The 24312-nt window shown below is 43.8% G+C and overlaps 1 protein-coding gene across 1 annotated transcript in view; it reads left to right on the top strand.

Moving 5' to 3' along the window:
• Window positions 1-6167: 6167 nt before the first annotated feature.
• ANKFY1 (ankyrin repeat and FYVE domain containing 1) overlaps window positions 6168-24312 on the top strand; it is a 107629-nt gene continuing 89484 nt past the window's right edge. The window contains 3 exon segments of the mRNA XM_033921181.1: window positions 6168-6303; window positions 16508-16700; window positions 22906-23024. Of these exon segments, the coding sequence (XP_033777072.1) occupies window positions 6294-6303; window positions 16508-16700; window positions 22906-23024 (322 nt within the window). The 5' untranslated portion in view covers window positions 6168-6293.

The following is a 24312-nucleotide window of genomic DNA, read 5'->3' as shown; positions in this document are numbered from 1 at the left end:
TGTTGCCTGAATAAGACCTGGGCTTCAGTGTCTCTCTCTTATATTTTTAAGTTTTTAGTTATATTTAGTTTTCTTTGTTGATTTCTAGTTTATTTTATTCCTTTCATATACCTTATTCTTAGTTTTACAGGGTTCTGCACTTTTTTCTTTTAATTTTCACTCGGGCGAGTCAGAAATCATCTTGGAAAGGAGGAGTTTGACAGTTATAGAATCGCAGCATAACTATCTACAAACCTAAAGGCCTAGAATGGTGCATTTTCAGCAGAGGCCTTTTCTGTGTCCTTCCTTCCTTCTCCCCTGATTCAGTAGGGGATAACGGTGAGCACAAGTAGACGCTGGGGCCGCACCGAAAACAGCGGCAGGCAGCAGAAGCAGCGGCGGGGACTTAAGAGCACAGCTCCGCCTCTCCCCCGATCCAGCAGGGGCTAACGGTTAAGCATGAGGAGACGCCGGGGTCACACCGAAACCAGCGGCAGGAAGCAGTGGCAGAGACTAAGAGCACAGCTCCGCCCCTCTCCCGATCCAGCAGGGTTCTATACCATACTAGATATTGGATCTGAGAATGGTGTCAGTTGACCGTTTAATGCAGCTGATGCACCGAGATGATAGTGGCGGTTGTCTGGCTGTTGCAGAGGTCATCTGATCCAAATGACATGCCTGCATTTTAGCATTGCATTGACTCTGATCTAAATGACTAGCCTGTATTTTGGCACTCATTACTACTTCCTGGGAAACCTCATGGCTGAAATTTTATGTGTTGGCTTGGCTGCATACGTCAGGGCTCAAGGAGCATACCAGCTTTCGCTCCTTGGCATATCGTCTTTATGAACTTCTAACATCAGATCCTATTGTCTGATTGGAATTTCATTTATTTCATTTATTTTTATGTATTGTTTTCTCAGGTACTTTAGCTAGATTGTGAGCCTTCTGGACAGCTAGGGAAATCCAAAGTACCATTTTTATTTATTTTATTTTAATGTATCTTCAATCTATCTTCATTGTAAACCGCTTTGAACCTTACGGTATAGCGGTATATAAGAAATCAAATCAAATCAAATCTCCAGGGAAATCTGGATGACTGATAACCCTACTCCTAAGAGAAACAGCTTATCCCACTAAAACAATAAATTAGACATGCACATTATTAACTCAACTTTCTCCTTTCCAAACTTTTAGTATAAACACAATAATCAAAGGTGCCATAAGTTAGGTGGTGTTAGGTGCCCTAACGCCACCTAATTGTTGTAATTGACTGCACCAATTAAAATGCTGTTAACAAAATGGGCACCTAAGGATGCCTCCAAAACTAGTGCCATTCTCTCATCTAAGGAGGGGGGGCCTAAGGCCACTGTGGGTGTGGTAAATGCAGGAAGTGGCCTTAGGCGCCATTAGGCACCTCCTTAGATGTGAGTCTCATGAAAGGTAGGCGCTGGAAGTGTAGGCCTATAAACTCTGACCTACATTTCCGGCACCTACCTTTCAAATAACCACAATTCTGCAAATGGCACCATTGCTTGATTGGCATGCAAAGGGCGCCATGTTTGGAGGTACCGCCCAATAGTGGTGCCATTTGTAGAATCCAGTTCTTAATGCTGATTGTTACAAAAATCACAGACCTAATAAATTGACTGCCCCAAGTTTAACTGGTCTCCGTAAATATTGGGAAGAGAATATAAATCAGACTATCTCTGACTCTGAATGAGACCTATTTTGGGTGTTCTTTATATATGTCATCTAAATTATCATATGTTATACAATTATATTTTCATGTTCATAGGTCTCTATGGACCCATTTAAAATCACATCTCACCAAATTAATCCTACCTTTTCAAAGAATTGTTGGTCTCGTGGGCAAGACTTTGGAAATATTAGACATTTGATTTACAAATGCTCATATGTACAGAACTTTTGGTCCAGGACCATCAGTAAAATCTTTAATATTTAAGGTTTTATTTCTTATAAAATTGTCCTATTAAAAAGCATGTTTTCATTTTTTTATTGACAGAACATAAGTGCTTATTGTTAGATTATCTTCTTGCAATTGCTATAAAAGTTATTTGTGTCTCTTGGAAAAACCTTTCCAAAATAAGTTATGACAAATGGTGGAATTTAAAACAAAAAAGGAGTGGGGAAGGGACACAGTCAACCAACTTCAGGAACAATCAATTTATTAAAAATATATAAAGACCCAATACATATATGACCTATACACAAAAATATGCAGGTCTAACAAAAAGTCTTTCAATCCTTTTAGTGATGGACCCAAACAAGGTCCATGTTTCAGCTGTAAAAGCTGCCTTCAGGGGTATATAATTGTAGCCCAGTAGATGGCGCCAAGATATAGGAAATAAAATCAAAAAGGAATACTCTTGTGTATGGTTAGGACCCTGCTGCTCTACCTGGTTCCAAGTGCAAAACAGAAAAACGCTGCGGGCTTCCATTAGAGCCGAATGGCGTTGCTGTTTTGCCCTTGGAACCAGGTTGAGCAGTAGGCTCCTAACAGGACACAAGAGTATTCCTTTTTTATTTTATTTCCTGTATCTTGGCGCCATCTACTGGGCTACAATTATATACCCCTGAAGGTGGCTTTTATAGCCAAAACATGGACTGTATTTGGGTCCATCATGAAAAAGATTAAAAGACTTTTTTGTTAGACCTGCATATTTTTGTCTATGTCATATATGTATTGGGTCTTTATATATTTTTAATAAATTGATTGTTCCTGAAGTTGGTTGACTGTGTCCCTTCCCCACTCTTTTTTTGTTTTAAATTTTTATATGTGGGGTTGTGTTTCCTTTGTGTTGTGGGATATATTTAAATTGTGGAATTTGACATGTTTAACATATAGATATGAATTTTATATCGCTATAAAACCCTAATCCCCTCTTTTACTAAACCTGATAATGCAGGCCGATGCATAAATGCTCTTCCACCCATAGGGATTGAATGAGCAATGGAGCATTTGCCGTGTGACACTTGCTCCCATGGCTTAATAAAAGGGGTTTAACTCTCTTATAATTTTTGATAAGAAATGGCCTGCCTTGAAATGTCATTTATCATCTCGATCCTAACCACTTGTCCTTATGGCACTTCTCATATATTTTTTATTCAATATGTTTGTTGTTATGTACATTTTTCAATAAATACAGACTTAAAAAAAAATTTAAAAAAAATCACAAACCCTAATATAGCTCACAAATAATCCCAGAGATGACCTCAGTGCTAAATGTCCCATACAGGAAATAAGTTCTAAATATGGGGCCTAGAGCTATTTAAGCGCTGGTCAACAGAAAAAAAAAAGAAAATAGCATTAAAAAAAATCCAATACTAAACAAATCAGCAACAAGTGAACTGATATAAAGAGTGCCCAATAGTTACCATTAGACCTTTAATATGTGTCTAGCTAGGAAAAAAACTTGTATTGTAAACTTGTACTAAAATTATGACAAACCTGTTAACTGTGGGGCTCATAATCAAAGCGTAAACGCATCTAAAAACCTGCCCAGCATTTGGATGACCTAAAAGACAGGTTGTCCAAGTGCCGATACAAACCGATTTTCTGGACGTGTTGTGGGACTTTTTAGGCCTCTAAATCCCGCTGTGCACCTAGAGCTAAAAGGGGCATATCTGGAGGAGTGGTTAGGGCAGTATGTGTGTGGGATGGGGGCTGGCCTAGACTTAGTCATCCTGCAGGGATAATTGAATGTTTTACTAGACATCATGGATAAAACTTAAACATTGTGAGTTAGATGATATAAAAACAGATATAAGTGCCAAAAAGTTATCTGAAGTGTCCAGATAACCACGACAGAGACAAAGTAAAGATCCCTACACACTCCCCCAGTGTTCATGACCCCCTCACACACCTACAACGCTCGGAAGAAAAAGTACATACCTGTCTAGAACATCAGCACCCGATATAAGAAAGCCTAGTAAAGCTGCACACAAGTGTCCTTAAATAGCCTGGGGGGTGAGCTAGTGCACCATAGAGGACCCAGGCCCATAAGCCACTCTAACCACTACATTGATGGTGGAACGTGTGCCCACCAAAATCCCCCAAACCCTACTCTACTGCCATATAGGTGCCACCTGCAGCCATAAGGGCTATTGATGTTGTAGACAGGTGGGTATAGTGGGTTTTGGTGTGCTCACCATAACCTATAAAGAAGTGCTGTGAGATGGTTGTGGCACCCTTTTTGTGAAGTTCACAGCAGTGCCTTCTAAGGTGCCCCACTGCTCTGTTTCCATGTCTGGGTGGCCAGACAGTTACAAGATTGGCCCCTCCCACATCCAAATGGTCTTGTTCTGGACATTTGGATTAAATTTTGGTCAAAAATGTGGTATAAAGATGGATGCTCTGGCAGTCTGGATGAACTGTCTAGATAGATGATTTTTGGAAAAAAAATATTCTAGATGTATTTTTTGAAAATAAGCATTTTTCCATTGCTGACTTTTGGCGTCTAGTGCCATATGTCTGAATCGGACTTAGACGTTTGTTTTGATTATGCCCTTCCATGTATGTTTAACCTGTAACCAGTTCTGAGCTCTGGGAATAATGGAATAGAAAATGAATTAAATAAAATAAATATTTAAAAATATGCAATTTCTATATACATGTTTTGTTGTTTTTTGTTTTTAAATAAAAAAGATACCCTCAATATTTTTCCTTACAACAAATGTACAGAATATGCCCATAAGGACTAGGAAGGAATAGGCTGCAGTTGCAATCCATGTAGGGAGGAAAAGGGAGAAGGAGACTGAAGAAGTGTTCTACGTCCAGATAATAATGGGAGTGAATTTGAGGTGGGAACATTGACCCATGGGAAAGAGAGGGAACTGAAAAATATTAAATCTGGAGGGAAGGGAAAGAGAGAGATTGTGTCAGAGCAGCGAGAGGGCGAGAGAGACCCAGGATCAGTGGAGGAGACAAGAGTGGAGTGAGGGGAGTAGTGGTGTTGAGGCTGGGTGGGAGAAAAATGTGCAGAAAGAATATTAGAGGGGAATGAGAGAATTAGAGGTGAGTTCAGCACCAGGGCCAGTGCAAGGGTACTTGAATCTTATAATCCCCCCAATTGAATTAGCTAATGGCCCCTCCCCCAAGACATTAGTTGCTTACCCAGTTAAATTAGCTATTTGAAAATTGCTCACTTTTGGTGGAATTCTCTAAGCTTGTACCATAAATATGAATCCTGTGCCTTTGAAAAGAAATGCTTATCCAAACTGTCCTCGGGAAAGACATGTTCTCCATCTCCATGGACATTTCTTGATCAGTATGTTCACTGTACTGGATAGACACTCCTGTCTTCTTCTTCTTCTTTCTCTTTTCTCTTCTTTTCTTTCTCTCCTCCTTTTTACTTCCTTCCTTTTCTCTTTCTCTCCCTTTCTTCCTTCTCTCGTTCTTTCCTCTTACACTCTCTAGCGGTGTATATTATACTCTGATTGAGTATTAATGATTATAGTCTTCTGCTTACTTGTTCAGAGATTGACTTCGTTATGGTGGACTAAATTGTTTGTTACTCTTTTGTTTAGCGTATTTTGATGCATGTCCTCTGTTTTCTTTTTACTACAAAAACTTCAATAAAGAAATTGAACTTAAAAGAAAATTGCTCACTCTTCCTGTTTGGTTTTAACTTTGAACTGCAGCTGCTTTTTTGACGTCTGCCCCCGCCCCGTTGCTACCCTAGGCAACGGCCTAGTCAGACAGTCGGGTCAGCCCTGGAAGGGGGTAATAGCGACAGAACTACGGGAAAGTGTATCAAGCCCGGAGGGAAGGGAGACTCAAAGAAGCCGTAGGGTCGAATCGGTACAGTGACGTGAGAATCGGGGAACCTGGCCTTGATTCTTACGCTCCTTGTGATCTGGGCAAGTCCAAAATAAGGACTTTTAAACCGCTTTGATTGTAACCACCCAAAGGCGGCATCAAATCCCACCCCTGTCATACCCCCCCCCCCCCCAAATATGCATTCAAGTTTTTCAATAGCAATCATCACTGCCATTAATATCGGAGTTTGCCAGATACACATGGAAACCAAGGCAGAAGATTTAATAAGAGCTCGAGAAGTACCTGCAGCAGGATCATACTAAGGATTCACTGGTAAGAGAAAAAGACCGCGGGAAATATTCCCCCTAGGATCCATTCTAAGACCTAGCATGCGCGTCCCTGTCACCATGACTACGGCGTGACCTCCAACGAACGCTCGCTGTACGCACCGCCCCTTCTTCCCCACTCCATGCCTGCCCGCGCGCTCCCTGGATCCCGCCGTCTCTCGCGATAACAGCCGGCCGGTCCCAACATGGCGGAGGGTAAGTTGCTGTCTTGTAGCTGTGGGCTTGGGGGGGGAAAACTTGCGATTTGTGGGAGAGGAGGGGGGTGGGGGTGGTGCTTATGCGTCTCTGTCGGGCGATCCTCCGGTGTCAGTGGAAGGGAGACGTGGGTAAAAGCACAGGTGGTGGAGGGAGTTATAGCTCCCAGCTGTGGGTGGGGAAGGGAGGGCTGTCTCTGGATTCTGGGGCGCTGTCTGAGCGTTTTCCGAAAGGCGCTGAGTTTTGGGCATGTTGAGCAGGGAAACAAAAACAAAAAGAAAAGCTTGACCTTTTGATTCTTTGGTCCTAAGAGCTGGAGTTAGCAACCGCACGAAGGAAACCCCCCCCCCGAAAACTGCAACAAAATTAAAGGCCCATAGAAAATGAATTGCAAACTCCCCCACCCCTTTTTCTAGTTGAAGAGTAACTACTGCAAACAAACAAAAAATGCACTTTTATCCTGGACTGTTACTTTTTTTTTTTTTTTTTTTTCAAAATTTTAAGATTACAGACAATGGTCAAGAATAAAATGCAAAATGTAAAACAAGAGATGCATGAAAATTGAACAGGAATATATGCATCTGGGAGAGAATAAAACTCTGCTACAATAAAAGTATGCAAATAACCCAGTATCAATGTAGGATGAAAGGAAGAAGAAAGAAAGGAAATGAAGAGAGGGAAGAGAAGTGTAGGTGGGAAGTAATTGAATCAGCAGAATTTTGAACAGTCAAGGGAGAGGTTGAGAATAAGATTGCATAAAGGTGTCCAAGTATTGCCAAGGAGAATGTAAAGTGGAGGACGAAGTAGCAAGTCTCGATAGTCTTGTTATATTTAGTTTTTCAGATGCATATTGTTCATATCGGTGATATAAGCAAAGTGAGTTCCACCAAAAAGTATAGTCCAGAAGAGAGGCTGATTTCCAATTTTTGAGAATGTGCATAAGGGCCGTGGCAAACATCGTGTCGATCAGCTTAGGAGGACAGATCGAATGAGCGAAATGTGGATGTTGTGAGCGTAGTATAATCATATCAAAATGAAGATCATGTGAACACAAGGTAATAGCTTTTATAGTTTTCCATACACGAGACCAGAAAGGTTGAAGTGCAGTGCAATGATATAACATCCTGGACTGTTTCTATAACTGGAAAGGAGCCTTCATCTCTCTATTGGTCAGGACTGCTGGAGGTTAGAGAATGTTAGTGCTGTGAGAAAGCATTCCAGATTTGCAGACTGCTCAGGGACCACATCTCTCTTTTTTTAATGTTTTCCAATAAATCTTCAGCTCCTGGTGTTCGTGGACGGGAGAGGCGGCTTAGGGTTCTTTGTGACTGCCGCCTCTTGAGAAACTGGTCCCATTACTTCCCCAAGTGTCCTTGTTTACCTGGAAATTTAGCAGTATTTGGTTATTGAAAAAACAGTTGGTTCTTTTGTGTTTGTTTATTTAAAGCTTTTATACCGCTAGCTATGACAATGAAGTCGGTTCAGAACGGTTTAATGGACATATGAACGTTAACCTCAGAAATGATGGTACACAAGGAGTAACACTGCACTGCTGGAGTTATGGCAAAAGAGCTTAGTAATGGTGTTACATACAGAATTAGATTGTTTCTGAAATGTCCATTATACATATACACATACAAATCATTTGCCTTAGTCTGATTGACTCAACAATTAAGGGAAGGGGTAAAACGCAGACCTAAAACCGCATGTCCTTAAAAATCTGAGGTCCATGTATTGTGCACTGACAAGTCCGCCTTTTAGCTTATTCCACCGTTTTCCCTGCACGCTCAGCTCAGGCCCCCAACTCTGCCTTCCCTAATGACTAAGGAGGGAGGAGGTGCACTGTGGCTTTTGCTAATTAGCCGGATTATCCCTTCCTCCAGATCTCTCCCTCCGCACTGATTCCGAGAGCCCCCGCGATATGACACTGGATTTCAAATAGCTGGGTTTGGGGGGGATTAAAAAAAATATGTGCAAAGGTCTGCAGTGCTTCTGACCTCACAGACCTCACGGATCTGAACTGCACATCCTTAAAAATCTAAGGTCCGCGCCACTTTTAGTCTCTGACTCTGACAGATCTCTGTGACATTTTAGCGCTGGCAGATCCTAATGCTTTTTCCTCCCTAAGCTGAGACTAAAAGTGGCACAGACCTCAGGGCAAAAGTTTTGCCGCTAGTCTCAGCACAGGGAGGGAAAAGCATTGGGAACCATCAGAGCTAAATTGTCATAGAAGTCTGTCAGAGCCAGAAACTACAAGTGGCACAGACCTCAGATTTTTAAGGACGTGCGGTTTTAGATCCACGAGGTCCATAAGGTCTGTGAGGTCCCTTCCCAACAATTAAGAATACAATAACCCTATATCCAATCGTTATACAGTACTTATTTAGGCCTAGATTCACTAACTTTTGGATCTGTGTCCGATCTGTGGGCGATTGGAGGCAGGCCAACAGATTCACCAACCATCTTCATGCAAATGGGGGTGATCAGAGGCACGACCCCAACCGACTGCACAGATCGCTGATTGAGTCGGGGAGAGCCCCAACAGTAATGACAGGAGAAGCAGCCTCCTGTCACTGCTGTCAGGGCTTCTGTTAGCAGGAAGATATTTTGCATGTTTAATATACACAAAATAGCCCGATTTAAAAGAAAATTAACCCCCCCTCCCTCTCCCAACAAGTGCCCCATCTCCCCTCCCTCCAATCAGGGCCTTAGGCCCCGCCCTGTGCATCACATGATGCACTGGGGTGGGACTTAAGGCCTCAAACTCATCACGGGAGGCATTGGAGCAGGAGCACCCCTGCTCCGTTAAAGGTATGAGGAGGGGGCATCCGGTGGGTGGTAGGAGGGAGTTGGCATCCCTCCTGCCATTTGTTTTTGGTTGGTGGGTGGGTGGGAAGTCGGGAGGTATTGGAGCAGGAAGGATTGAGCACCTTTCCTGCTCCGTTAAAGGTACGGGGTACAGGGGGGGGGACTGAGGACGGGGCGTCCCTTGGGTGGCAGGAGGGAGTTGGTATCTCTCCTGTCATAGGCGGCGATGGCAGCGGGCATTGGCACGAGGGGGGGGCATCGGCACGCGGGTAAAGGTTTTTACTGAATATATAAAAAAGGAAGAATTCCTTTTTTATTTATTCTGCAAAAGTGCATTGCCAACCCATGGTTTTAAAGGACTTGCACTGTGGGGAAGGGCAGGAGAGTCGGGGCAGAGAGCAGGGTTTTTGCACAAGCGACTGGTCCTCACCAGTCATATGTTTTTGGATCGGCCAGTCAGTCGGTGTGCCAGGAAAATGTTTAGTGAATCGCGTCCTTCCTACTTTACATGCCATTTCCCCTCATTTGCTTGCACGGATCGGAGGAGAGGTTAGTGAATCGGGTCGCAAGCCGATCGGTGCATGATCAGTTTGCTTAGTGAATCTAGCCCCTATGTCATTAACCTCTATAAATATAAATACTAAATCTTTTAGTTGTTATTTAAATGTATCATCATTTAAACTTCCTTTGTATATCCTACTTAATCCTATCATGTATGAACTATGAAATAGTGAGCTATATTCACCATATTATTAACCCCCCTGGATTAGTCCAGTATTATAGTACAGTACAGTATTCTGAGAAAAGTAAGGTCTTCATTCCTTTCTTGAACTTTTTGGTGGTTTTTTCTAGTTTTAATTCCTTTGGTAGGGAGTTCCACCACATTGTGTAAAAGTCAAGACTTCCTACTGATATTAACAATGCAAAGTTGTGTGTAAATTCTTCTCCTGGTAACTTGGATAAGAATATAAGAATAGTCTTACATTTTATATTTTATATTTACATTTTATAATATGTGATTCATGTATTGAAAGAATGAAAATTCTATAAATAAAAAGTAAAAAAAAAAAAAAAAAAAAGAATAGTCTTACTGGGTCAGACCAATAGTCCATCTAGCCCAGTATCCTGTCTTTGCAGAGGCCAATCCAAGTCACAAGTACCTGGCAAAAACCCAAATAGTAGCTACTGACTAAAGAATGACACGGGGACAAATTTTTCCCCGTCCCCATGGGAACTCATTTTCCCATCCCTGCGAGTTCTTTTCCTGGCTTGTGCGGTTAAGGCTGAGCTTACAGGAATGTCCCTACCCGGACAGCGACAAAACTTGAGGGGATGGGGCAATTGAGTTCCTGCGGTCATTCTCTAGTCGGGAAATGTGTCCCTGTGTCATTCTCTACTACTGACCCATGTCTGTCTTACAGCAGACTATGGACTTTTCCTCCAGGAACTTGTCCAAACCTTTTTTTAAACTAGCTACATTAACTGCTCTTACCATATATATTGTTTATAGATCCTAATACAGTATATAGAAAACAGATCTGGTTTGTCTGTACATTTCTTGTTTATAGGTTTACCCACCTAAGTATTTGAACGGTGCTTGTTGTGGTAAATGACACTTTGGACAGACTTATTAAATGTTTCCCCTAGGTTTATTAATAAAAATACTCTATAATTTTTAAAAGGGGGAACACTTCAAGGCAAAACTGCCCTAACTTTTGTATTGGTGTAAAACAGTTAGAAATGTTCTTCTGTATTTGTAACTATTTTAAATATTATTCACAAAATAAATGAAAACTTAATTTTAAAATTTAAAGTATCAGCTATAGAAAGATTGTAACATTGAAACCTGCAATCAAGTAGGACTGATTTCCTGAAGTATCATTTTGTTGGATATAGGGTATCTGAGGATACTTTCAAAATACGTTTATAAATTTGCAGATTATGCAGTTTAAAGATGAGCTACAGTGTCAGTATGGCCAAAACAACCTAAAATTTCAGTTCTCTACTACTACAGTTTAGCACTTCTATAGCGCTGAAAGGCGTATGCAGCCTGTACATTTTAATAGTTCCTGCTCAGAAGAGCTTACAGTCTAACTTGGAGAGACAGACATGACATAGGATTGTGGATGCTATACATTTTGACAGTTAATAGATAGTCCCTGCTTGGAAGAGGTTACAGCCTAACTTGGACAGACAGACATGGCATGACATATAGGGTTGGGGACGCAGAACCCAAGGTGAAAGAAGTTAAGAGTTGAAAGCAATCTTGAAGCGTTTGGCTTTTAACTTGGACTGGAACAATGCCAGAGACGGAGCCCACTGTAGGGTCTTTTCTGAACCAGCACAGACAAGTGTGTATTGTAGTTGCTCAATTTAAAAGTTGACATTGATGTAGCCCAGAGAAAGTACCTGCATATAATAAATGTAAAAAAGACTAAACAACAAAATCCAAATAGCACCAAAAGATTCCACAAAGGAAATGAAATAGCAAAACAACAAAAAGATTATGGAACAGAAGATCAGATGTACTAGTTTGTAGTTTTTGTTTGTTTTATTTAATATGTTTTATTATTTGTCAAAAATAATACATCAAATACATACATTACATACATTAGAGAAAACAATTTTATCCCAGGACAAGCAGGCAGGTATTCTCACTAATGGGTGACGTGATCCAACGGAGCCCCGATGCGGACGCCTCACAAGCAGTCTTGCTTGAAGAAACTCGAAGTTTCGAGTCGCCCGCACCGCGCATGTGCGAGTGCCTTCCCGCCCAGCATAGGGTGCGTCTCCTCAATTCTTACTTTTCCGCGGAGCCGAAAAGTCCGTCTTCGACTCTCTGCATGAAGTTAGTTCACTTGCGCCTTAAAGTCCGCGGTTTTGGGTTATTTTACTCAGAATCGTTGCTTTTCGTCGTGCTTTCTTGTGTTTTGAAAAAAAAAAAAAAATTTCTTCCATCCGTTCGACTGGGCAGGCCAAGTGGCCGCAGCCCCGCAGCTTCGATCTTGCGGCGGAGCTTTTCCGGCCTATGTCCCGGCCTATTACCGGTTTCAAAAAGTGTGTCAAATGCCAGCACACGATTTCGCTCACGGACCCTCATCGACGCTGTCTTCGGTGTCTCGGGCCTCAACACCTTCCGAAATCGTGCGGGCCTTGCTCCACACTCACTGCACGTGCTTTCAAGCGTCGTTGCTTCTTGTGTGAGTCGCTGTTCAGCATGGAGTCTTCAACGGAACTGTCTTCATCAAAGGGTGCTTCGCCTTCGACATCAGCCGCTGCTCTCCAGCCTTCTACCTCTGCGGCCCCGAGCATCCTCAAGCCTGCTTCGTTTGTGCCGACTCAGCCTTCGGTGCCAGCTGCGATGCCTTCCTCCGTCTCCTCAGGTCAGGTAGCAGGTAGTGCTAAAAGTGCCCAAGGCTGCTAAGCCCAAGCACTCTCACACTGCCTCTAAGGAGCACGAGGCCCGTGCAGGTGGTCCCATTGCTGATGCGGATCCATCCTTGCCGGCCTTGTTCCAGACCTTGCTTGAGAAGCAATTCATTAAGCTCTTTACCACCATGGGGCCCAGGCTTCTCTCTCAAATCCAGCCTGTGCGAGTGGAGGTCTCCCGCGGGGTCGAGCCGCCTCCAGTGCATCAGCAGTACGCACACTCTCAACAGGGAGCAGAGTCTTTGCGAGTGTCTGGTCTGGCATCGATGCATGCATCGCAAGGAGCAGAGTCTTTGCCCATGCCTCCATTGGAACCGATTCACTTGATGCAAGGAGTAGAGTCTTTGCGAGTGCCTCCATTGGAACCGATCCACTCGATGCAAGGAGTAGAGTCTTTGCGAGTGCCTCCATTGGAACCGATCCACTCGATGCAAGGAGTAGAGTCTTTGTGAGTGCCTCCATTGGAACCGATCCACTCGATGCAAGGAGTAGAGTCTTTGCGAGTGCCTCCGTTGGAGCCAATTCACTCGATGCAAGGGCTCGAGCCTTTGCGAGTGCCTCGAGGTGATTCCAGCCATCCACCTCTGCTTCGATCCACCGCTTCCAGCCCCATCCACTCGCTGGGGGTTTCAGCGAAGACCCACTCACCTCGTGTGTCAAGGCCTGCTTCCCGACACAGTTCGCATCATCGCTCGAGGCATTCGTCGAGGCATTTGTCCAGGCATGCCTCGCCTCATCGGAAACAGCCTTTTCTGGAATATTCTCCACCGGCTACTTCCCCTCCTCCGATGCTGGAGCTCGAGGACACGCTGGGGTCCTTCTCTTCATCTCGATCCCCGTCCAAATTGGATCCCGAGGCCTCGACTTCATCGAGTCCTTCTCGAGGCCTGGCTTTGGCTGGCCATCCCATTGTGGTTAGCTTGGAGGTCACCCATTAGTGAGAATACCTGCCTGCTTGTCCTGGGATAAAGCAATGTTAAAAGGGGATCAATTCCGTTCTTCTTCACCCAGAGAGTGGTGGAAAAGTGGAATGCTCTTCTGGAGGCTGTTATAGGGGAAAACACCATCCAGGGATTCAAGACAAAGTTAGACAAGTTCCTGCTGAACCGGAACATACGCAGGTAAGGCTAGTCTGTTAGGGCAATGGTCTTTAACCTAAGGGTCGCCGCAGTAGCAGACTGCTGGGCACGATGGACCACTGGGCTGACCCAGCAGTGGCATTCTTATGTTTTTCACCAATATAAAACAACATTTAACCAAATACTAAGACAATATGCTTAAATCTCAACTCAAGTCCTCCTTTATGGATCCAAAATATAACAAAAAGCGAGATTAATAGGTAATATTAAAGAAGAATGAAGCAACTAGTTTAACTGAACTCAGGGATGTCCCATCAATATACTTTATCTAGGGCTTAGCTCTTATCCTTTTCCTTTTCCAGTCATGATAACGACAGGAAAGTTGTCAGCTGGAAAGGTTCAAAGAAAACCTATTTTTGTGAAGAATAGAACACAATACATTTGCATGGGTGACGCAAATAGAACTTCGCCCCTAAGGCTAACACTCCAGGTTTTAAAAGTAAAAATTCTCTACGACGCCTCCGGGTATCTCTGGCCAAGTCTGGATACATTTGTATTCTCATACCTAGGAATTGCTTCTATTTGTTTTTAAAGAATAGTCTCAATAGCCAATTTTTATCGGATGCCAAAACCACTGTTAAAAGTAAAGTTGCCTTTTCCTTATCAGACAATTCCAATAAGGTGGACACATTCAAAGTCTCCTGTGCAATTTCTTGCTGTTTTTTCTGCTAGTTATTGAGGAGAAAGTAGACTTGTGTAAATGGAGCGATCACCTCCTCCGATATTTCCAAAATGTCTAACATATATTTCTTCAGCATCTCCGTAGGAGTTATCATAGTAACCCTAGGAAAATTCACTAATCTTATATTACAACGAGAAAAGTTTTCCAAAGACTCAAGCTTCCTCCTAAGATTAGTATTATCTTTAATCAATGTTTCATGAACCTGTTTGGTCTTTATTATCTCCTGATTAATATTTCCAATTGCCTTTTTAGATTCTGTTACTTCCAGCTTTAAATTCTGGATATCAGTTGTGTGGACTTTTTTCTCTTCTTATTGATGGAGTTGAGTATTTATTAAATTAGGTAGACTAGCTACCAGGTCCCAGATAGAATCAAGTGTTACTCTTGGGGCTGCTGCACCTGAGATAAATGAACCACAGATACAATTTCCTCACCAGCTGATTTTTTTCCCCCGTTGGTCACTCTTCTGGATTCGCTCGTCCCCTGATGTCAGCTCCTCAGTCTCCATGCCAAGACTCTCCTGAGATTGTAGAGTCTGGCTCCAAGCTCCCCTCAGCGTTCTCACCGGTCTCCAGAGCTGAACGAGTTTCCTCTTCCGAGAACTCCTCCACCCGCGGGGAGCTGGAAACTTGAGGATGTGGGGGCGGCGCCCTCATGTCAGGACTTAGAGTGGTTTCCAAGCCCAGAGAGATCACCTCCGTCCCGCCCATCCGATCTCTAGCGGGTCTCTAGCGGGCGAGCTGCTTGAATGTTTAGCTTGATAATAGGTTACATTAGTGTGTTCTCTGGTGCAAGGTAGTCTGCATTTTATAAATTGAAATATTTTTTATGGGCTGTGGGTCTGTATTTATTCTTCCTTTTGGTTTTTTAATTTATATTTGCTTGTTTATGATTTTTATTTGGTTTTGTTTCTTTATCCACATTTTTGTGTTTTGTCCTTTCTTTTTAGGTGGTTATGTTTTATGTTCCGACTATAAATAGTTGTGAATCTGCCCCGAAATAGGCACTGAGGGCTAGACTCTGTAAACGGCACCTAAATTGGCAGCCACCTGCAAAAATGGCGCTGGCTGTGAATCAATCCACCTTAGGTGTCATTTAGAGAATCGCGGCTATAGCACCTACCACAAAATTTAAGCTTCTTCAATGTAGGTCAGAGTTTTATCCCAGGACAAGCAGGCAGCATATTCTCACATGTGGGTGACGTCATCCACGGAGCCCCGACGCGGACAGCTTTTCAAGCAAACTTGAAAGAAATTTCAAGCTTGCTGTGCTGCACCACGCATGTGCATGCCTTCCCGCTCCACTAGAGGGCGCATCTCCACCTCGTGGTCCTCAGTTCTGTAGTTTCCGCGGAGCCAGAAGCCCTGTCTTGTTTTCTCTCCGTGTGAATTGCCTTCTAGCACCGCGGCTTTGTTGATTTGTCGGAGTCGCTGTGCGTTGCTTCTTTCCGTTTGTTTTTTGCTCTCTTTCAAAACCAAAAAAAAAAAAAAAGGTCATCTCTACCCCTAACCATGTCTATTTTGACCTTAGGCGCTGTTAGGCGCCTCCATAGACGTGATTATGATGCATACTTTAACGAGTTTTTAATCGTTTTTTTAACGGCATGATCAGTGACCATGCCAATTAAAACTGATTAAAGCAATTAAGTTAGGCAGTGGCATGGCGCCTTCCACCGCCTAACTCGCAGTGCTGTTTATAGAATCTGGCCCTGATTGTCAAAACATTTTGGACTATTGCATTCTACTACTGTGGATAATGATTATTTTTTCAATACATTGTTTTTAGCTGACTGATTTGCAAGTGCTGGTCTAGATTTAAGAATGTGTTAAGATGAATTAACAGAAATTAGCAAACTATTTTACAAAAGTGCTATTATTTTCATTGGGCACCTGCTACACCTGAAAATAATTTGCTTTAATCTACTAATGAAAATGTACGACTTAAAAGTCTAAAACAGAAAGACAAAATTCAATACTTCAATAATAATGATAGTAAATCCCAAATAGTAGAACTGAGGCAATGACATGATATAAAGAAAAGAAAGCATAAACTGTTAAATCTAGTAGTTACACTGCAGTTGGTAAAAATGCTGTAGTTTTCTGGAAACATAACTGGATTTGACGTTAACCTCTCATCACCTTTACAGAGGAGGTAGCCAAGTTGAAGAAGCATCTGGCTCTTCTCCGCCAGGAATATGTGAAGATGCAGCAGAAGCTGGCTGAGACAGAGAAGAAGTGTACCCTCTTGGCTGCTCAAGCCAACAAAGAGAGCTCCAATGATTCTTTCATCTGCCGGCTTCTTAACATTGTAGCTGAACTTTTCCAACAGGAACAATATAGGTAAGGTGACATAGTGTTCATATTCATCTCTTTCATGTTAAGTGAGTCAGTTTCCTATGCCCATGTGACAACAAGAAGTTCTTTAACCATCACCTCCTGTTTGAGAATTGAAGCAGTTGTTAGGGTTCAGGAGTTCAGAATGGCGGGCATAATAAATAATTTTAGAAAACACCACAAATCTAAAAATGCACACAGCCATTCCGAGACTGGGGTAACAAACTGTTCAAAATAGACACCTACCAGAGAATTACAAAGCAGGGACCTAAAAAAACCAAAAAACCTGCCTTCCCTAGCAACAGCAGCAGATGAATCCAGAGACCAATGGGATAGCTCACATCTACCAGCAGGCGGAGATAGAAAAACTGATTAACAGGTGGTCCTATTGGCTGGCACTCCTCCTGTTTATCCAGTATTCTCTATCTCCCAGCAGGAAAGGTCGCTATTCAACTAGCTCCTGAATTCTGGCTGTGACTGGAACTTTATTTTCTCCTGTTGAGGTTTCTCTTCAGTGAGACTGCCATTTTGTTTCTCCTGTTGAGGTTTCTCTTCAGTGAGCTGGCAATGCTATGTCTCCTGTTGAGATTTTCTCTTCAGTGAGACAGGGGTGTCCGGCTGAACGGTGCAGGCTTTAGGGGTTACACCTGGGCCCCCCCAGGTCCCTGCCTCACCCTCCCTCCATTGCTAGAGGGTCTGACTGGGTCTCAATTTTTTTCTTCTTTCCCTTCTCTGTAAAAAAAAAAAAAAAAGACCACAGTTGCTACATTCTGCCATGCTTTTGCTGCAAACTGGCTTCAACCGGCCCTAACAACAAGCTTGTGAGTATGTCTGGCTTTTATGGTTGTTTGAACTTCAGGTTCTGTTTGGAAGTCTTAGTACTGTGGGTTCGGTCATCGTACATTTAAGGTATGGATATTTTATTGAGGCTAAGTTTTATGACTAGAAATCCATGGAGGGAGCCGGGACTTCCCGCCCTTTGCATGCACGCGCTTGGTTTCCTTGTTGGTTACAGCGCGGCAGTAGCGATGCGATTTCATGCTCGTACTTGTTCTCATTGTTGGGTTTCAGTGCAGCAGTAGTCCTGTTTATTCTGAGGCTCTCTTTCATCGGTGTTTGTCACGGCCATATGTAGCTGATTGTGCAGGTGCCGGTTTATAGCAGCGCGCATGAGATGGGACATGTTTTTTCCGGCGCTGTGGGCCATTCTTCTGGTTATTCCCCGAGTCTGATTTTCTTTCTATGCAAGCCACGGCAGGGTAAATTTTGCGGGGCTCGAATCCGATTATGTTTCTAGGAGCGTTGATGCAGCGACCACGTGTCAGCGAGAATCAGGCGTGCGCTTGGGTCTCCGGCGATGGCGGGAGAGCTGCAGCATTCCGGTAGTTTGTTTCCAGCTGACTTTGGTCAGGGTATGCCAGGGCTTCTCTCCTTTCCAGTTCAGACAAGTTATATGTGTTTCACCTTAAGTGGAGGTTTTTTTTAGACTAATGATGTCGTTTTGGATCCCTGCTTTGTAATTCTTCGTTGGGTGTACCCAGCTTCTGAGGTCTTTTTTCTCCACTTGTTTGAACAGTTTGTTACTTGTCGTGGCTGTGTGCTTTTTTGGATTTGTGGTGGTTTTTGAATTTCTGACTTTATCTCTAGTGTGTTGTTTGGGTTTTTCTTTGTTTTGATACAGGCATAGTAAATAATTAAGGCAGAGCTTGAGAAATCCCGAGTGCCATCTTAACTTGGTGCCTGGTATTTTATTCCCTCAAATTTTGTTGTTGTAGATCTGCCTCAAACTGTGTTTCCTGCTTTTTGCATCATATCCAGCTCTCAAAACTGGAGCTGTGTGGTTCAGCAAACATAGAAACATGATGGCAGATAAAGGCCAAATGGCCCATCCAATCTGCCCATCCACATTATCCACTATATCCTCTACCTAGAAGATCTCACATGCTTGTCCCATGCTTCTTTGAATTCAGACACAGTGTTTGTTTCCACTACCTCTACAGGGGGGGGGGGACTATTCTTCACATCTACCACCCTGTAAAAAAGTATTTCCTTAGATTACTCCTGAGCCTGTCACCTCTTAACTTCATCCTATATCCTCTTATTCCAGAATTTCCTTTCATATGAAAGAGAATTGCCTCATTCGCATTTATGCCGCGTAGGTACTTAAACATCTCTATCTTATCACCTCTCTCCCACCTTTCTTCAAAAGTATGCTTATTGAGATCTTTAAGTCTGTTCCCATACACCTTATGACAAAAAACACTGACCATTTTAGTAACCTTCCTCTGGACCGACTGCATCCTGTTTATATCTTTTTGAAGGTGCGGTCGCTGTACATGAAGAAAGACATAGCACTACTCGAAAGGGTCCAGAGAAGAGCGACTAAAATGGTTAAGGGGTTGGAGGATTTGCCGTACAGTGAGAGATTAGGGAAGCTGGGCCTGTTCTCCCTTGAAAAGAGGAGACTGAGAGGAGACATGATCGAAACATTCAAGATAATGAAGGGAATAGACTTAGTAGATAAAGACAGGTTGTTCACCCTCTCCAAGGTAGAGAGAACGAGAGGGCACTCTCTAAAGTTAAAAGGGGATAGATTCCGTACAAACGTAAGGAAGTTCTTCTTCACCCAGAGAGTGGTAGAAAACTGGAACGCTCTTCCGGAGTCAAGACAAGGTTGGACAAGTTCCTGCTGAACCGGAACGAACGTAAGTAGGGCCGGTCTCGGTTAGGGCACAGGTCTTTGACCTGGAGGCCACCGCGTGAGCGGACTGCTGGGTGCGATGGACCACTGGTACTGACCCAGCAGCAGCAATTCTTATGTTCTTATGTCTCCAGAATTGTACACAATATTCTAAATGAGGTCTCACCAGTCTTATGCAGGGACATCAGTACCTACCTTTTCCTACTGGCCATTCCTCTCCGTACGCACCCTAGAATCCTTCTTACTTTTACTGTTGCTTTTTCAGCCTGTTTGGTCACCTTAAGATCATCACATACTATCATATCCAAGTCCTGCTCCTCTTTCATGCAGAAAAGTTCTTCACCCCCTAAACTGTACCAGTCCTTTGGGTTTTGGGGACTTGAAACTGAGAGACTAGGCCAAACTTCCTGTACTGCACGGATGAAATTTAATAGAAATCCAAATTGAAATGGGAGAATAGAAGCATGCTCTTTCTTCTGAGAATACAGCCTTTCTGAAGGCGATGGAGGGGAAGGGTATGAATGAGGGAGACTGGTTGAAGCCTGGGCAATATAAGCAAGAAAGAGAGGGAGACTGACAGGTATAAATGATCAAGAGAGAGCGAAGGAGGCTAAGTAAAGGCCAAAAGGGTGTGAGCAAGAGAGAGAGGAAGGCTGGGGTTAACGGTATAAGCGAGTAATGACACAAAACAAAGAAACAATTGTTCTTTGCTTCACCTGTCAAGAATGTGCATCGTCTAGCTGACAAAATGCTTTAGGAAGGGAGATTATCGGCGTCTGACAGTGATTTGCAGAGGCATCTTAAGCAACTGATTTACTAACATTTCTATGCCCACAGAAACAAAATAGGAAAAAGCTTTAGTAAGTCATTTTCTAAAAGAGCAATTGCTTCTCTGGGAGGGGATTCCACCCCCCCCATCTCCTCAAGTTTCACTGGGTCCAGTGTTGGAGGGGGAATGAGAAGCAAGAGAGGCTTCCACCACTAATTCTGAAGATTTTGGACAGGCCCCTAGATTTTAATGAAAATTTGTTGAGGTCAGAAAATCACCATGTTGGATAAATTTGACAGAGAAATTAAGATTCACACACATTATTAAAGCAGACCGAAGTTGAATTAAAGTAATACACATTGATTATGTAAAACGATTATACTCTGAAATCCTGAAACCAGTGTGCTCTTATCCTTATTAATGATGTGTTTTAAAACAGGATGTCACTAGAGTGACTCTGATTTTCTAGTTTCCTTGTGCTCAGGAAGTTTCCTTCCAAGACCCTGGTATTTTCTGCTTATATTGCTTCATTGTGTTAACTGATAAAATATTAGAGTATGTTCAGTTTTTTGTGCATTTATGAGGCTTCATCCTTCACTGAATAATTAGAATACTTCTTGCTTTGCCAATACTGAGCGTTAGCTACCCAGGAGCATTTACGAATTTAATTCAACACTGTTGTAATCCCATATGGTTCTTATCTAGTGAAGCATAGGACAACTTAGACCCCTGAGGAAGGAATGTTTCTCTGAAACACAGACCATGCAAATGAGCCATCTTTTGGAACATATTTTACTGATTTTTAATAAAATTCCTGCAACTTGTACATTTCTCTGTGCAGTCCTTTTTTGGCTCTAATTGTTCACTGCAGACTTGTTGGATTTCCCTTTGTTTTTGCTTTTTATTTAGTAAGAATCACCATTTATGAACGAGTAAATGTTTCAACAATATATAAATAGTGAGTGAAGCTGAACTATGGAGTAGCTGTAATTTCAGAAGTAGACTCAGAGAGTTGAAAATTTACTGTATTTTTCGCTCCATAAGGCACACTTTTTCCACCCCCAAAAAGGGGGTGGAAATAAGGGTGCATCTTAGGGAGCAAAAACCCATCCACCCCCACCCCCACCCCGTTAGCCTTCTTTCGATGCTGAACCGCCTAGAAGTCGTCTTGATTATGGCGGTATAGAAAAATAAAGTTATATTATATATAAACAATACAATAGGCTACATTATTAGTTTTTAACAACAGATAGACTTTTTTTTTTTGTTCGTTTAGCAATATGCTATACTTTTGGATTTATCACTAGTTTGATTTGTCATGCAGTAACTAGATTAAACTTATTGTGCAGTGTAAGGACCAGTTCTGCAGAGAGGTGCAAACTACTGTAGTGGATGTCTGGTCTGCAACAGGTCCGGTCAGCTTCCCAGCAGTCGCTTCACAAAGGCGCTCACTAAGGTGCACGCGCCTTTGCTGTGCGCCTTCGCAATCGCCTTCTTCTTTTAATAGCAAAAGTTCTCCCCTGCTGGATCGGGGGAGGGGCGGAGCTGTGCTCTGGAGCCTTGCTGCTGGTGCCCTGCCGCTGGTCTTGGTGTGGCCTTGGTGCTTCTTTTAATAGCAAAAGTTCTCCCCTGCTGGATCAGGGGAGGGGCGGAGCTGTGCTCTGGAGCCTTGCCGCTGGTGCCCTGCCGCTGGTCTTGGTGCGGCCTCGGCGCTTCTTCTTTTAATAGCAAAAGTTCTCCCCTGCTGGATCGGGGGAGGGGCGGAGCTGTGCTTTGGAGCCTTGCCGCTGGTGCCGTGCCGCTGGTCTTGGTGCGGCCTCAGTGCTTCTTCTTTTAATAGCAAAAGTTCTCTCCTGCTGGATCGGGGGAGGGGCAGAGCTGTGCTCTGGAGCCTTGCCGTTGGTGCCCTGCCGCTGGTCTCGGTGCGGTCTCGGCGCTTCTTTTAATAGCAAAAGTTCTCCCCTGCTGGATCGGGGGAGGGGCGGAGCTGTGCTCTGGAGCCTTGCCGCTGGTGCCCTGCCACTGGTCTTGGTGCGGCCTCGGTGCTTCTTTTAATAGCAAAAGTTCTCCCCTGCTGGATCGGGGGAGGGGCGGAGCTGTGCTCTGGAGCCTTGCCGCTTGTGCCCTGCCGCTGGTCTTGGTGTGGCCTCGGCGCTTCTTCTTTTAATAGCAAAAGTTCTCCCCTGCTGGATCGGGGGAGGGGCGGAGCTGTGCTTTGGAGCCTTGCCGCTGGTGCCGTGCCGCTGGTCTTGGTGTGGCCTCGGCGCTTCTTCTTTTAATAGCAAAAGTTCTCCCCTGCTGAATCAGGGGAGGGGCAGAGCTGTGCTCTGGAGCCTTGCCGCTGGTGCATTGCCGCTAGTCTCGGTGCAGCCTCGGCGCTTCTTCTTTAAATAGCAAAAGTTTTCCCCTGTTGGATCAGGGGAGGGGGCAGAGCTATGCTCTGGAGCCTTGCCGCTGGTGCCCTGCTGCTGGTCTCGGTGTATGTTCTGCATTGTATGATACTAGCCACTTTTCCTGTGGAGGCTAGAAGGAGCATGCTGGTTTTTATCTGCTATCTGTTACTATGGAGATATGTATGTTATTGAACATTATAAAAATGTATGCAAATGCATGCTTGAAGTATTTATTTTAAAAATTTCTATCCCATTTATATACTAAGGAGGTTACAATATCCACATTCATATTGTGTATAAGTTTTAGACTACCATTATATTTATACATGTTTTTTAATTTTTTTTAAGTGATCTGAAGATAAAAATCGGGAACCAACATATCAGCGCTCACAAATTTGTGTTGGCTGCCCGCAGTGACGCTTGGAGTCTGTCCAACCTGGCATCAACTAAAGAACTGGATCTATCAGGTTAGTCCTGGCCTGAAGACCCATTATGTTTTGATTGCTTTTGTAGCAGCTGACATAACAGGTTTTGGGGGAAAAGGCTATACAATGGTACCTTGTTTTACAAGCATAATTCGTTCCAGAAGCATGCTCGTAATCCAAAGTACTCAATTATCAAAGCACATGTCCCCATAGGCCACAATGTAAACTGAAACAATTTGTTCCACAACCAAGGTTGACTATGGTGACCCAGGGGTGGGTGGGTACCTGTCTGTGGGCTGCAGACCTTGCAGCATGGTGGTTTCCTTTCCCTGGGGTCCCCGTGCGGCTCTCCTCCCTCTTCGGCGATGCCTTTGACGTTAAGCCGGCAATCCTCCAGACGCATGCGCAGGACCTCTGCACTCCCCCGTCATGCCGGCGCCGCTCCAACAACACGTGTGTTGTTGGAGCGGCGCCGGCTTGACGGGGGAGTGCAGAGATCCTGCGCATGCGACGCACTTCGAGGCACGCCCAGACACCGGACCGATACTGATCCATAACCAAATCTCCCTCTTTGCTTCATGATTCAGATTTGGCTGGAGATTCTGAACCAGATCCTTCTCCATCATCCACTGAGGCTGAAAATTCATTTAAGACCTAGACCTCTGAGCCCTCAACAAGTTTCTAGTCAGAGAGAAGTTTTGAATATTATCTCTGGCCACTTTATATCACCTCTTGGCTCACAACAATTGGCTATGCTCTCTGGATCTAAAGGAAGCCTACACTCATATCCCGATACATTCAGCTTCCAGGAAATATCTCAGATTTCGAATGACCTCTCATCGCTATCAGTACAAAGTTCTGCCATTCAGTCTGGCATCTTCTCCCAGAGTCTTCATGAAGTGCCTGATTGTAGTGGCAGCAGCCTTGAGGTCTCAAGGTCTACAGGTGTTTCCCTATCTAGACAACTGGCTCATCAAGGACCAGTCTTCTCAAGAGATTGTGTTAGCGACGAATCACACTATCTCATTTCTCCAGCACTTAGGCTTTGATCTTCGAGGTGTGCATGCAGGGTAAAGCAGCGTGCTTCTACAGCCCAGAGCTGTGCTTCCATGGGGGAGGAACGGTCCTGCGTGGCGATGCCAGTCTCTGCCATCTGTAAGCGTTGGCCCTGATGCTCCAAGCTGTCGCGGATGTCATCGACCGTGGCCTGGAGCTTAGTGAGCCTCTCATCGATAGCCGTGGAGATGTTTTTGGTGTGCTCTTGGACCGTGTCCTCCTGCAGTAGGATTTTTGGCGAGAAAGAAGTTGTAGACGCCATCTTAGATACCTC

Source organism: Geotrypetes seraphini, chromosome 15 (assembly GCF_902459505.1).
Source record: "Geotrypetes seraphini chromosome 15, aGeoSer1.1, whole genome shotgun sequence".
Taxonomy (NCBI): domain Eukaryota; kingdom Metazoa; phylum Chordata; class Amphibia; order Gymnophiona; family Dermophiidae; genus Geotrypetes; species Geotrypetes seraphini.
This window is presented reverse-complemented; position numbering and strand designations above follow the sequence as displayed.